The sequence below is a fragment of the Acipenser ruthenus genome, chromosome 15 (assembly GCF_902713425.1).
Source record: "Acipenser ruthenus chromosome 15, fAciRut3.2 maternal haplotype, whole genome shotgun sequence".
NCBI lineage: Eukaryota > Metazoa > Chordata > Actinopteri > Acipenseriformes > Acipenseridae > Acipenser > Acipenser ruthenus.
Window position 1 is genome coordinate 545,276 of NC_081203.1, and position 14,546 is coordinate 559,821.

Here is a 14,546-nt window from a genome sequence, read left to right on the forward strand (position 1 = left end):
AGTTAAGCAACTGAACGGTTCAGAGACTACTGGAGCCTCTCTCTCTCTCTCTCTCTCTCTCTCTCTCTCTCTCTCTCTCTCTCTCTCTCTCTCTCTCTTCCCCTCTCTCTCCATCTCTCTCTATCTTTCGCTTTCTCCCTCTCTCTCTCCCTCTCTCTCTCTTTCTCTCTCCATCTCTCTCTATCTTTTGCTTTCTCCCTCTCTCTCTCTCTCTCCCTCCCTCTCTCTCTCCATCTCTCTCTATCTTTTGCTTTCTCCCTCTATCTCCCTCTATCTCCCTCTCTCTCTCTCTCTCTCTCTCTGTCTGTCTCTCTCTCTTTCTCTCTCTCTCTATCTCTCTCTCTCTCTCTCTCTCTCTCTCTCTCTCTCTCTCTCTCTCTCTCTCTCTCTCTCTCTCTCTCTGCTTATATTATTACTATGCTGTATGTTTGCTATCCCCCCAAACAATATTTTTAAAGGTCTTATTTCAATACTTTCACTTAATATTCACCTGAAATATTACTTAATATATTAATATAATACTTTTAACTGAAGACTCGCAAAGAGGAATACTAACACCCTGTCACTAATGTTAGATACAGCCGACAGCTTTTCCCATTTAAACGGAAAAGCGGCTGTCGTGCTCTAATGCAAAGTGCATTTCTATCAAGGGCATGTATATAAAGTAATCTCGCTTTGACTCTTCTTCATTCGACTGGATTAATAAGCAGTTTGAACACTCAAAGAGCAGGGCACACTGAAACAGGGCTTCTCACAGTCGTGTAAGAATCGCACAGAACCTGGCAGCTGCGTTTATTCCTGTGTAAAAGGCGATTCCAGATTGATTCTTACAGAGGTGTCGGTTTGCCACTCTCTGTTTCAGTGTAACTTTCACTGGCTCAAGGTCGGACAAGATCTCAGCACTGCTGTGAAGTATTGCCTTTCCAATCTGTCGCAAACGCCTCGCTTGTTACTGTAAATCCCTCCCAGGCTATTTTCGCAAACCTCTTTTCCTTTCCCGGGAGACAACGGAGGTGATTTATGTGAGAAGTTTACACAGGGCAGCGCGGTGCCAGTCACCAGCCCTGTGCCTTTACTGGAGTCAGGGTACTGAGAACAGCACGTCACCACTGCGGGGAGGCATGCTTTATTCTCACACGCACGCTGCAGACTGCATTGCAACTGCACTGCCACTCTGTCACCAAGCACTATGTGTTATGCAGTTCTATCTGTCGAGGATGCAAAACAGGAGGAAATATAAACTGAATCACTTTGGCTTTGCAGTGCTTGAGAATAAAAATAATAAAACACTAAATCAAGATTGACAGAACCCAGTGGAACAATATACAAAGAGTGAAGGCTTGTCAGATGATGCTACCATCAAAACAAACGCAGACCAAGTAAATCTTCTCTCACATACAGCACTCTCTCCTTCTCCAGCATGCCTGCCTTTCTGGTTCTTCCCAGCCTGTTCGCAACACGCGACTCAGTCCGCTGTGATTTTGTATTTCCAGTATGAATCCCCTTGATATTCTGATTAAATGAAGGGCAGTTGTTTCCAGTGGCAGCCGTTCCCAGGCTTGGTTTCAGAATTGATAAAACCGCAAGGTTCCTAATAAACGATGAGTGTGCTGGTTATACTGGCAGCCGCGCCTCTGTAGATGCGCTTGGTATTACTGCAGCCAAACTACAGCCCTAAAAGACCAAACCAGCCAAATGCATTGAACTGTATGAAGAACAATGTGAAATAAAGTCAGATGAATTAGGACTTTCCAGAAAGCGGATCTGACTCATCAGAAATTTGCATTCTGGACCACACAATGAAATGCAACTTAAAACACATTAAAAAAACAAAATAAAACAAATGATGAAGATAAAAAGAGAAAAGAAAGGAAGGAGAGATCGGAGCCCTGGTTCAGCTCAGCAACCAAGCGAGGCACAGGCTGAGAGGCTTTGATTAAAAAGATCATTAAAAGTGTCTAACTGTAAGTTATTAGGATTTCATTTTTCCAGCTGAGGGGAGCCGCTCTGCAGGATGCCAGTAGACTCATCAGAAGGCAGCGTTTTGTACTTTAATTAGCTGGAGGAAGAGAACAGAAAGCCAATGAGCCGAGCCAGGCAATAGTAAGGGTGCAGACACTGTGTACACATGGAGAAAGGAACGGCAGTGCATCACAAAGATGTCAACATGATAGGGATCGCAATCTGTAGAGGCGTGTGCCGGAGCCACAGGCAGCAGGAGCGAGTTAAGATTCGTCCCGTTATTTGCATGCTGATTTTGCAGCAATGCTTTTCCCGTGGTTATACTGATGCACTCCCTGATTACAGTTTGAATATGCTCTGTCATGCCTCTGTGGGCTATGCTTTACCATGCCTTCACTATGCTTTATTACACTTTTCTCTGCTTGGCTCCTCCCCCCCAGCCGGTGTTCTATAAGGGCGTGGCCGGCTCCCAGGTGATGCTGTCCAGTCTGATCAGCCAATCACGCGCCATGCTGGAGGAGCAGGCACGGCACCTTCTGAACGAGCAGGAGAGGCAGACCATGGTGTACTACCTGGACGAGTACAAGGAGGGACACATCGGCATCCAGGCCCTCGTCATGGCCCTGTTAGAGCTGCTCAACACACACGCCAAGGTGAGCGAGCAGGGCTCACAATGAGCATCCATCCCGGGTTATATGACAGTACAGTGAGAGCCCTCGTTATTTCACTATCTTACTTACTGTTTGTTACACTTCTGTTCTTGCAGTTCCGTTTGTTCCAGTTCTGTTCTTGCAGTTGCGTTTGTTCCAGTTCTTTTCTTGCAGTTGTGTTTGTTCCAGTTCTGTTCTTGCAGTTCCGTTTGTTCCAGTTCTGTTCTTGCAGTTCCGTTTGTTCCAGTTCTTTTCTTGCAGTTCCGTTTGTTCCAGTTCTGTTCTTGATGTTCTGTTTGCTCCAGTTCTCTCTGCTGTCGGAGGTGCGGGGGCTGATCACTCCCCAGGATCTGGAGCGCTTTGACAGCCTGGTTCTGAAGAGGGAGATCGAGTCCATGAAGGCGCGGCAGAACTCGGGCACAGTGCTGGGCACAGACTCCTACTCCATGGTGTCATACGCTGACACACTCACATCCACTGGGAGCTACTTCACCTCCACCACACTCAGCTCTGCGCGGGTACGAGAACACACTGTCTGTCCCTCTGTCTGTGTGTCTCTCTGTCCGTCTGTCTGTGTGTTTGTCTTTGTGTGTCTCTACATGAATACTCCCCAGCCTGTCTGTCTTTGTGTCTCTACAAGTCTATACTCTCCGGTATCTCAATGTGTCTGTCTGTCTGTGTGTGTGTGTGTATCTGTCTGTCTGTCTGTCTGTCTGCCTGCCTGCCTGTCTGAAAACGGAATTGCATTTCACCTGCAAGTAAACTTCACTGAACAAACCTTTTTTCATAGAATTGATACACTAGCTAGAGAGCAGCTGCATGGGCATTCTTTATCAGTGCTCAGCCTGGGGCAGGGAACATTCCCATAGCTGAAGCTGCTTCAGGCTGAATTGAATCCATGCAGTAGCAGGGCTGGCTGAAGCTGCTTCAAGCTGAATTGAATCCATGCAGTAGCAGGGCTGGCTGAAGCTGCTTCAAGCTGAATTGAATCCATGCAGTAGCAGGGCTGGCTGAAGCTGCTTCAAGCTGAATTGAATCCATGCAGTAGCAGGGCTGGCTGAAGCTGCTTCAAGCTGAATTGAATCTGTGCAGTAGCAGGGCTGGCTGAAGCTGCTTCAAGCTGAATTGAATCTGTGCAGTAGCAGGGCTGGCTGAAGCTGCTTCAAGCTGAATTGAATCCGTGCAGTAGCAGGGCTGGCTGAAGCTGCTTCAAGCTGAATTGAATCCATGCAGTAGCAGGGCTGGCTGAAGCTGCTTCAAGCTGAATTGAATCCATGCAGTAGCAGGGCTGGCTGAAGCTGCTTCAAGCTGAATTGAATCCATGCAGTAGCAGGGCTGGCTGAAGCTGCTTCAAGCTGAATTGAATCCATGCAGTAGCAGGGCTGTGGTTAGTTCCAGTTTGCAGCTGGTTTTCACACCATGAGTATTTGTACCACTAAACCATTGCCCCTGATTGCAGTTAATATATAGGCGTCACCTCATATGAGCAGTGTATACTCTGTGCGTCCTGGTTTCTTTACTATTGTTATTTTAATGTATCACATAAGAACGCCAGCTTGCACCAAACAGCCTTCATTCCCTTCCCTTTCTGTGCTGCTCTGTGCCTCCCCTGTGCAAACTCCACCACAACAGGAACGCTTGCTGTGGCTCATAGACTTGATGGAGGTAGGACCCGTTTGCAGTGTGCGCACTTGAGTGCTGTGTTTCCATGGCTACGGTGTGGGTTTTGTTTGCCGAGCGTCTGGTTTGTTTGAGAGAGGGATTTCTTTCTAATTGAAGTGTCCCCTGCCTGTCCCTCTGGAGTGTGCTGCGTGTGAACTGCGTGCGTGCTGCTGCTGCTGCTGCCTGCGTTTTACTGGTCTGTCCTCATGATTTTAATTACATCATAATCAAGTACATACATAATAACAGTCATCATGATGTACGGGGGACGGACCCAGCTGGTTTTGGTTTGTGTTTAAATAACTGGACGCTTTCCTGTTCCAGTTCTCAATTTTCTGCAAGGCCCATCAATGGCACCATCTACAGCACAGCGGTACTCGCTTCCTGAGCAAACGATGTGACCAAGCTACTGGAACCTAGTGGCAAGAGGCAGGGTCTTCTAAATGTCCAGCCTGTACGCTGCCTGACCAGCGGTGGCTGCAGGAGCGCGACGAGGTGAACCAGCCCTGTCAGATTATCCTTCCACACCTCCGCGGGAATGCCAGTGTCAGAGCTGTGCACCCGCTGTGGGAGCTCAGCCAACATCAGCTACCAGTGTCTTAAGTTTTCAAAGTGTGGCATTGACAGCTGCCCTCCCTGCTGGTTCACTCGGCCTCTTATCTGGTCTGCTCACTGTGGATCTCCTTTGTTCCTCTCTTATCAGTGACTGACAGCGCCGTGATGCAAACCCTTTGGCCGTAGCTGTACAGTCCATCGCTTCAAATACTCTTGGAGCCAGTCTGAGGGGTGTCCTGGGAAAATGTGATAACACACAATATGAATTTCTTTAGATCACCTAGCCTGGCCTCCTAATAAAAAACAAAGACTTTCTGAAAGAGCAGTGTTTTTGCAGGACTCCCCTTGCATCACGTGTTCCTAATACATCAGGGGAAAGGGAGACTTACATTTCACGGAGGGAGGGTGTGCAGGGCTAGCTCTCCTGGAAAAACCTTTTATCTTTCTTTTTTATTATTATTATTATTATTATTATTAATGGACTGAAAATCATGAATGCCTCTTGAGTCCTATCTGGCTAATTGAACTCCACAATCTGAGAGGCAAAGGTTCCCATCAAAGGCTGTTAATGGATTCTGAAAAGACTGCAAGGAGAAAATGGCTGTCTGTACATAATACATAAATACTGATCAGTGTCTGAAATGTAATCCGGAATAGAATATTTTTTTATAAACTACTTTTCAATTTAACCCTAACCTTAACCCCAACCCCCAACCCCAACCCCAACCCCAACCCCAACCCCAACCCTAACCCTAACCCCAACCCCCAACCCCCAACCCCAACCCCAACCCCCCACCCCCAACACCCAACCCCAACCCCCAACCCCAACCCCAACCCTAACCCTAACCCCAACCCCCAACCCCAACACGCAACACCCAACCCCAACCCCAACCCCAACCCCAACCCCCAACCCCAACCCCCAACCCTAACACCCAACCCCAACCCCAACCCCCAACCCCCAACCCCCAACCCCCAACCGCAACCCAACCCCAACCCCCAACCCCCAACCCCAACCCCCAACCCCAACCCCCAACCCTAACCCCCAACCCCAACCCCCAACCCCCAACCCCAACCCCAACCCCAACCCCCAACCCCAACCCAACCCCAACCCCCAACCCTAACCCTAACCCCAACCCCCAACCCCAACCCCAACCCCAACCCCCAACCCCAACCCAACCCCAACCCCCAACCCTAACCCTAACCCCAACCCCCAACCCCAACCCCAACCCCCAACCCCCAACCCCAACCCCAACCCTTAACTAAGCTTATAAATCTTCCAAAGTGCAGTATTGTTTTTTGTCCTCGTTGTCAGTGACCCTGTTTCTGCCTCTCTTCCCAGAATGAGAGCACGCTCGATGGGTCCAGAGAATGCCTGCAGGAGAATGCTGACAGTCTTCCTGACATCTCTCTGGTGAGCAGCACTTCATGTGTAATGTGTGTATATATGAGAGTCAAGCTCAGGGAGCACAAAGACACTATTTCAGGACCAGTGGCTTGAAACCTGGTTCCAGGAGTCCGGGAGATGTATGGTGAAGCCTATTAAAAAAACATGACAGACCATGGGAAGCAATGTGAATGCACAGTGTAACCATGTGTTAAATGCTTATAAGGGATATTCCGTATATTTCTCAGGATGAAGTCCAGTCTCTGGCGGACCACCCTCCTCCCTTCAAGCCCCCGCCTCCCCCAGTGGTCAGTTCAGGGGGTCTGCAGCGGCGTCCGAGCCGGCGAGAGCAGCCCAAGCGGTCATCGTCCGAGTCCTCCCAGTCAGGCCTCTTCTTCACCGCTCCCCACACCTCTGCAGCGGACAGTGAGGCAGCGTCCAGCGAGGCAGCGTCCAGCGAGCAAACCTCCCTCTCCACCTCCCCAGCCCCAGCCGTCAGCAAAGCAGAGGTGACCGCCCACCTCTCGCTGGTCAACCACCACCCCATCGGCCCCTTCCCCCGAGTCCAGTCCCCGACCCGAGCTAAATCCCCTGAGCCCTCCTTCTCTCCCAGCCCCCCTCCTCCCCCTTCTCACCCTGCCCCAGCCCCGCCCAGTCCGGACAAGCCCCTCCCCCAGCCCTCCCCCTCCTCCTCGGCCTCCAATCAGCACTTCGTCATGGTGGAGGTGCACCGCCCCAACAGCGAGCCCGACGTCAATGAAGTGAAGCCGCTGCCCCAAGCCAGAGGTACGTACTGCGCGGGATGGGGAGCAGAGAATACACTGTTGCAGTTCTGTGATCGCTTTATTAATATAGTGTTACTGATGAGAGGTTTGACTTTCCTTCCGAGATCCTTTAACAATTACAGTCGCTGTGCACTATACAAAAGTCCCATTTAAACTGGCCCAATTGCAAAACTCTATGCCTGTCAAGTAACCGGTGGAGAAAAGCACAGCCTTGGTGAGGTAATTTAAAGTGAAAAGTGGGATGCAGTAACCCTAGTGAAGATTGTGTTTGTGTTATTAACAGCGGCTCTCTCGCTCCTCCCCCCAGCCTCCACTCTGTGCCAGCTCTCAGACAGTGGACAGACGCTGAGCGAGGACAGCGGGGTGGACATTGCGGACACAGGGGGCAACAACAAGGACAGCAGCCCCCTCCCAGCCAAGAGCTGGGGCAGCAAGGACAGCGCAGGGGGCGAGGGCAGGACAGAGTCAGCTCCTAAACCGGTGAGTGAGGCTCTCCTCCGCGGCTTCCATGAAAAATGAAATTTGAATTCCATACAGCGCTCCAGCAGCAGTGCGGACACATTGCAGGACTGTGTATAATCAAACCCGGCAGAAACCCTCCAGTGTGGATAGGGACGGAGACAGCTGGACAGCAAGGGGCTCCTCAGTAGTTTTCCGATGCACTCCTCACATCTATAGAGCGATTGTAACTAGATATCAGTCGCTGCCCATTTCAACAGGAGCCCCTGCACACAGCGCTCCTGTCAGATATGTGTTTCGTTAGCCTCAGTGGAATCGTCACTCCCCTCATAATCACTGGGTGTCGCTCTTGGGGTCCTCTTTCTGTGGCCCCTGGCTGCAAGAAGCGTGCAGCTGTGCTATTGGAGCTGAACGAGCCTCAAGCAATCTGCCCTGGGCTCTCACCACATGTTGCAGTTATAATTGAGTTAAAAACAGCCGCTGCACATGCTGAGACGTTTTCTGAGTTTCAAGATTTGTAATCAAGCGACAATCCCGACACAGAGGGAGGGACCCGGAACCAGCCTGAGTGTGTTCATGTTCTGTGGTAACCCTGGAAGCAGCTGAAGTCTCCACTGTGTGATGGTGCTCCAGGTATTACTGCACTTCCTCCCCATGCTGCTTTGTGTTTCAGCCCGGTCTCTTGGAGCCCACTTCCTCACTGGTGAGGGTGATGAAGAGCGCCACCACGCTGGGCATCGCCATCGAGGGAGGGGCCAACACACGCCAGCCCCTGCCCCGCATCGTCACCATACAGGTGGGTGGGAGAGGGCGTGTTTCTGTGCAGATTCAATCTTCAGGAGCAGTTAAACACTCAACAGGGCTCAATTTAAAAATACTCAAGTACTAAAAGAAACGGGTCTCAACTAGAAGTCTGGATGAAGGCTTATTAAGTATTTCTCAATGCAAATGCAATCTGACACGTGCAGCCATCCTAATTCTCCCGGTTTTTTTCAAGGACGGTTTTGTCCTGCTGTAGTATTACAGTACCACACTCCAGTAGCTATGGTAGAACCCGGATCACTGCACTAGACACGGATCTAGCTCTCTTTGAAGCTACAAGAGAGTCTATACACAAGACACGGTCAGTACTGAGTAGAGAGAGTCTATACACAAGACACGGTCAGTACTGAGTAGAGAGAGTCTATACACAAGACACGGTCAGTACCGAGTAGAGAGAGTCTATATACAAGACACGGTCAGTACTGAGTAGAGAGAGTCTATACACAAGACACGGTCAGTACTGAGTAGAGAGAGTCTATACACAAGACACGGTCAGTACTGAGTAGAGAGAGTCTATACACAAGACACGGTCAGTACTGAGTAGAGAGAGTCTATATACAAGACACGGTCAGTACTGAGTAGAGAGAGTCTATACACAAGACACGGTCAGTACTGAGTAGAGAGAGTCTATACACAAGACACGGTCAGTACTGAGTAGAGAGAGTCTATACACAAGACACGGTCAGTACTGAGTAGAGAGAGTCTATACACAAGACACGGTCAGTACTGAGTAGAGAGAGTCTATACACAAGACACGGTCAGTACTGAGTAGAGAGAGTCTATACACAAGACACGGTCAGTACTGAGTAGAGAGAGTCTATACACAAGACACGGTCAGTACTGAGTAGAGAGAGTCTATACACAAGACACGGTCAGTACTGAGTAGAGAGAGTCTATACACAAGACACGGTCAGTACTGAGTAGAGAGAGTCTATACACAAGACACGGTCAGTACTGAGTAGAGAGAATCTATACACAAGACACGGTCAGTACTGAGTAGAGAGAGTCTATACACAAGACACGGTCAGTACCGAGTAGAGAGAGTCTATACACAAGACACGGTCAGTACTGAGTAGAGAGAGTCTATACACAAGACATGGTCAGTACCGAGTAGAGAGAGTCTATACACAAGACACGGTCAGTACTGAGTAGAGAGAGTCTATATACAAGACACGGTCAGTACTGAGTAGAGAGAGTCTATATACAAGACACGGTCAGTACCGAGTAGAGAGAGTCTATACACAAGACACGGTCAGTACTGAGTAGAGAGAGTCTATACACAAGACATGGTCAGTACTGAGTAGAGAGAGTCTATACACAAGACACGGTCAGTACTGAGTAGAGAGAGTCTATACACAAGACACGGTCAGTACTGAGTAGAGAGAGTCTACATACAAGACACGGTCAGTACTGAGTAGAGAGAGTCTATACACAAGACACGGTCAGTACTGAGTAGAGAGAGTCTATACACAAGACACGGTCAGTACCGAGTAGAGAGAGTCTATACACAAGACACGGTCAGTACTGAGTAGAGAGAGTCTATACACAAGACACGGTCAGTACTGAGTAGAGAGAGTCTATACACAAGACACGGTCAGTACTGAGTAGAGAGAGTCTATACACAAGACACGGTCAGTACTGAGTAGAGAGAGTCTATACACAAGACACGGTCAGTACTGAGTAGAGAGAGTCTATACACAAGACACGGTCAGTACTGAGTAGAGAGAGTCTATACACAAGACACGGTCAGTACTGAGTAGAGAGAGTCTATACACAAGACACGGTCAGTACTGAGTAGAGAGAGTCTATACACAAGACACGGTCAGTACTGAGTAGAGAGAGTCTATACACAAGACACGGTCAGTACTGAGTAGAGAGAGTCTATACACAAGACACGGTCAGTACTGAGTAGAGAGAGTCTATACACAAGACACGGTCAGTACTGAGTAGAGAGAGTCTATACACAAGACACGGTCAGTACTGAGTAGAGAGAGTCTACATACAAGACACGGTCAGTACTGAGTAGAGAGAGTCTATACACAAGACACGGTCAGTACCGAGTAGAGAGAGTCTATACACAAGACACGGTCAGTACCGAGTAGAGAGAGTCTATACACAAGACACGGTCAGTACTGAGTAGAGAGAGTCTATACACAAGACACGGTCAGTACCGAGTAGAGAGAGTCTATACACAAGACACGGTCAGTACTGAGTAGAGAGAGTCTATACACAAGACACGGTCAGTACTGAGTAGAGAGAGTCTATACACAAGACACGGTCAGTACTGAGTAGAGAGAGTCTATACACAAGACACGGTCAGTACTGAGTAGAGAGAGTCTATACACAAGACACGGTCAGTACTGAGTAGAGAGAGTCTATACACAAGACACGGTCAGTACTGAGTAGAGAGAGTCTATACACAAGACACGGTCAGTACTGAGTAGAGAGAGTCTATACACAAGACACGGTCAGTACTGAGTAGAGAGAGTCTATACACAAGACACGGTCAGTACTGAGTAGAGAGAGTCTATACACAAGACACGGTCAGTACCGAGTAGAGAGAGTCTATACACAAGACACGGTCAGTACTGAGTAGAGAGAGTCTATACACAAGACACGGTCAGTACCGAGTAGAGAGAGTCTATACACAAGACACGGTCAGTACTGAGTAGAGATCAGGTTGTTTAGCCAGCAGAGTGGACTTCATGTTGAGTCTAGTTCATTTCCCACACTCAAATATTGACAGAAAGCAGGAGTCTAATTGCCACTATTCCAGCGACCCTGTATTTACCTTTTGAAGTGAAGCAGTGAAGCAGTGAAGCAGGAATCGCACCAGATAAGCGCAGTATAGCAAGTGCTTCATCATAACAAAGAACAACATATTGATCTCCGAGCTGACAAGCGAGTGAGCGCCACAGCCCACGGGTTTATAACATTTTTTACATTTTCTTCATCTTCCGCAGCAAATGTTTTTAATTAAACGAAAGGAGGGGGGTGGAAGCAATGCTTTGCCATCATTTTAAATGCCTGGGCTCTTCCTCACAGAGCTGGGTCAGCACTGGCCTGTGCTTGCAATAAACGCAGCTGCACACTTCAGCACACGGCTGCCTCTCAAGCCATTAGCATCCAAGAGCCTGGCAATCGATGAGAAACGCGTGTGTTCTGCTGGGAATTAAACAGGATTGATTCGGAACAGGGTTGCTCTTTATTTAGGCAGGGGGTCGTGGGTTAGGGTGATCGCTCCTCTTCATTTAGAACGTGCTGCAGATAACATTCCGTTATCAGGCAGGGTCGTAAATCACAGGCTGTGTAAACCTGTTACTGCAAGAAGCATCCCTGTGCAGGCCTGGTGCATTGACGGGGGATCCAGGGAAGCATGGTGTTCCAGAATCTTCAGGACTGGAATCGGGACAACCATGGCTGTCATTACTTCAAGCTTCCCTGCCGGCGTTTCTTACGTGGAATTCACACTGAAAGTAATCTGCAATGCAGGCATTAGCACATCAGTGTGGGATCGTAGGAACATCGTAGGTCCGAGGCAGCTACACTGCAGTGAATTGACATAGGCTTTATTACACTCTCTTCCATAGTACTGATCACAATAAGAAAGACATGCATTTCAGAGAGATGTTCATGGTCTGGGGTGTTTCTAATGTCATCTAATGCAATTGGAGGGAGGTAAATGCTGTGCCTCCAAAAAACACGTCTGAAGTTTGATATTTAATAAAAGTTTGGTATTTAATCAAAGGTTTTGTTTCATATCGTATCCTAAAAAGTCTCATTATCGCACACTGACGGCTTTGACTCTCGTTTCTGTCTCTTTCCACAGAGGGGCGGGTCGGCGCACAACTGCGGCAAGCTGAAAGTGGGTCACGTGATCCTGGAGGTGAACGGCGCCACGCTCCGAGGGAAGGAGCACAAGGACGCGGCGCGGATGATCGCCGAAGCGTTCAAAACCAAAGAGAAAGACTGTATCGATTTCCTGGTGACCGAGTTCAACGTGTTGCTTTAGCAGACAGAGAGGAGAACTTGAACCAAGAACTGCCGTGCGCATTGACATGCGCATCCTCATCCAGAATACACGACTATAACACAGGGTGTACAGAACCGGCTTATATAAAGACAGCGAATTCAGGGTTCATGCACACATACAATTATTATAGATACAGGAAGCATGCTGCTCTCTGAGAGACAGGCTGTCGCTATCTATATAAAACTGTATATAAAAGTGAAATGCCATTGAATTGCCTTGTGTCATCAGTGAGCTGCTATCATCACCGCTGTCAGCTTGACGTCTCATTACAGGAAGTACGCATTTTAAATAGATCCCCGTCACGAGAGAGTGAGTACTGTCCGCTAATTGAGAAGTATTATGAATTGGAAAATTCGAACCCTAGTCTGTAGACTCTTCAAAGCCTTCTCTGACACAGCTTCAGAAGCACACTGGTCTGGTTTGGTGTGCCTGAGGGAGGGAGGGAGGCTGTCTGGAGCACAGGGAGGCTGTTAAGCTCACATGCTGCAGCTGCTGCACATTTCCTCAAGCCAGGATGAAAAGTAAATCGGAATCTGACACTGCAATTAAACAATAACCAGACGTTGTAAGCCACTACTCAGTATGCCACTGAGAGTACACATCGTCTGGAAGAAAAGAGAAACACAATTCAAAATAGAAAATGCATACATCTGATTACAATAAATAAATAAATACATGATGAAATGGAGCTAAAGCTGGCTGAAAGGAGAGCACTGCTTTGAAATCCTTGTTAGTTTGTGTTGTGAATGCTCTGTTCAGCCTCTATACCTCCCAGTAGATGGTACACTCTGCCTGGCCTCAAGCTGTCCGTTTCTTGAGCTCTTATTTTCTTAGTTATTGCCCTGCCTCTCTCTCGTCACGGTTTGTCTTGATGTCACATGTACAGTTTAATAAGACACTTTGTAAACTGCAGCGTCCGTCATTGTGTTTATACAGAACTAGTGTGTTTAATTTTCCAATAAAGATACTATACCACAGATCATGCCGGTGTTGTGTTGTAATCTGGGCATCACACAGAAATACCCGTTTGCATGGCTGGAGGAATTGGAGGGTGCTGATACACCCCGTTGACAGTGTTTTGGCAGGTATTGTGTTTTGAACAACCCCTGGTTTTGTAACATTAACAGCTTGTGTGGCAGTCTTTTCATCAGGGGCTTAACCTTCATAATTAAAGCCAGCCGAGGGTGCTGGGGACAGCGACACTGGGCCCGTGTCTCAGCCAGGCTGTGTGTCCTCTCATGAAAAAGCAGGGCGCTGTGAACACCAGCCTCATCTGCAGCAGTAACAGAGAAGGCAGCCGGTCCACTGCAGGGGTACTAGACAGAAGTGATGAGGATCACAGGAGTTTGAAATTCAGTGTACACGAAAACCATTTATTAAAAGAATCTAAGCGCTCACAACAAGTCTGTCATGAAAGGAACACGTGGATTTCAATGGAACTCAGACTATATATATAGTCACGTATTTAAATGTCAGTCTGTACAGCGGCACTCTAACGAACTGGCATCTCAGCCTATTGAAACCGAATGAAGAAGCAAGGGCTGGGCGTGAAACACAGACCATACGGCTCAAAGACGAACGTCTTACCAATTGCAGTAAGTACGGGTCTTATGCAGTTACAGTAAGTACGGGTCTTATGCAGATACATTACGTACGGGTCTTACGCTGCTGTCAGTGTTAATAACTCATCAGCCGCTAGGAGGAGCTCCAGTTCCACACACACATACACACACGTATCTTAATGTCCTGTATCGGTGGTACTTATTCCAGCCAGATCCTTGATTACTTGATTGAATATCTTGGTTCCATTAAAAAGTTAAAACCCAGTTTAGAGCAAGGCTCTGCGAAGCTCAATTCAATAATAAGACCGGGGGTGTGCGTGTGTGTGGAAAACAGTTTAGAACTTGATATCTGATTTTAAAAGTGGTGTAATACTGCCCTCTGGTGGCTGCTGTTGGTAGTACAACCGCTGTGTGCATCGCGTTCTTCTTGAAAGCGTGTTAAATTGCATGTCTGTCTGGAATGAAATTGAAGGAGCTGACCAAACATTTCTGATTCAAGGCTTAAAAAAAAAACTCACGTAGCTGGACTGGCTTTTGAAATGCAATGCATCTGTTTATTTAAGTTATTTAGGGTTCAAATACAATATTTACAATTTCCGAAAGGTAAATGGAATAATGTTTCCGTATTCTTGTTTAAAACCAATTTAATCAATAAAGGGACGGATTTCAAGC

At 48.0% G+C, this 14,546-nt stretch overlaps 1 protein-coding gene across 4 annotated transcripts in view; it reads left to right on the top strand.

Moving 5' to 3' along the window:
* The window catches only part of LOC117973865 (whirlin-like), a 33,935-nt gene extending 20,646 nt beyond the window's left edge, over positions 1–13,289 (top strand). Inside the window, exons 6-13 of one of the 4 annotated variants that reach the window (XM_058986689.1) lie at positions 2,403–2,615; positions 2,918–3,130; positions 4,245–4,277; positions 6,169–6,240; positions 6,462–6,999; positions 7,282–7,478; positions 8,131–8,253; positions 12,109–13,289. In XM_058986689.1, the coding sequence (XP_058842672.1) occupies positions 2,403–2,615; positions 2,918–3,130; positions 4,245–4,277; positions 6,169–6,240; positions 6,462–6,999; positions 7,282–7,478; positions 8,131–8,253; positions 12,109–12,291 (1,572 nt within the window). In that variant the 3' untranslated portion in view covers positions 12,292–13,289. The remainder of the gene's footprint in view (positions 1–2,402; positions 2,616–2,917; positions 3,131–4,244; positions 4,278–6,168; positions 6,241–6,461; positions 7,000–7,281; positions 7,479–8,130; positions 8,254–12,108) is intronic. The other 3 variants (XM_058986690.1, XM_058986692.1, XM_058986693.1) reach the window with 3 other exon arrangements.
* Positions 13,290–14,546: the final 1,257 nt, after the last annotated feature.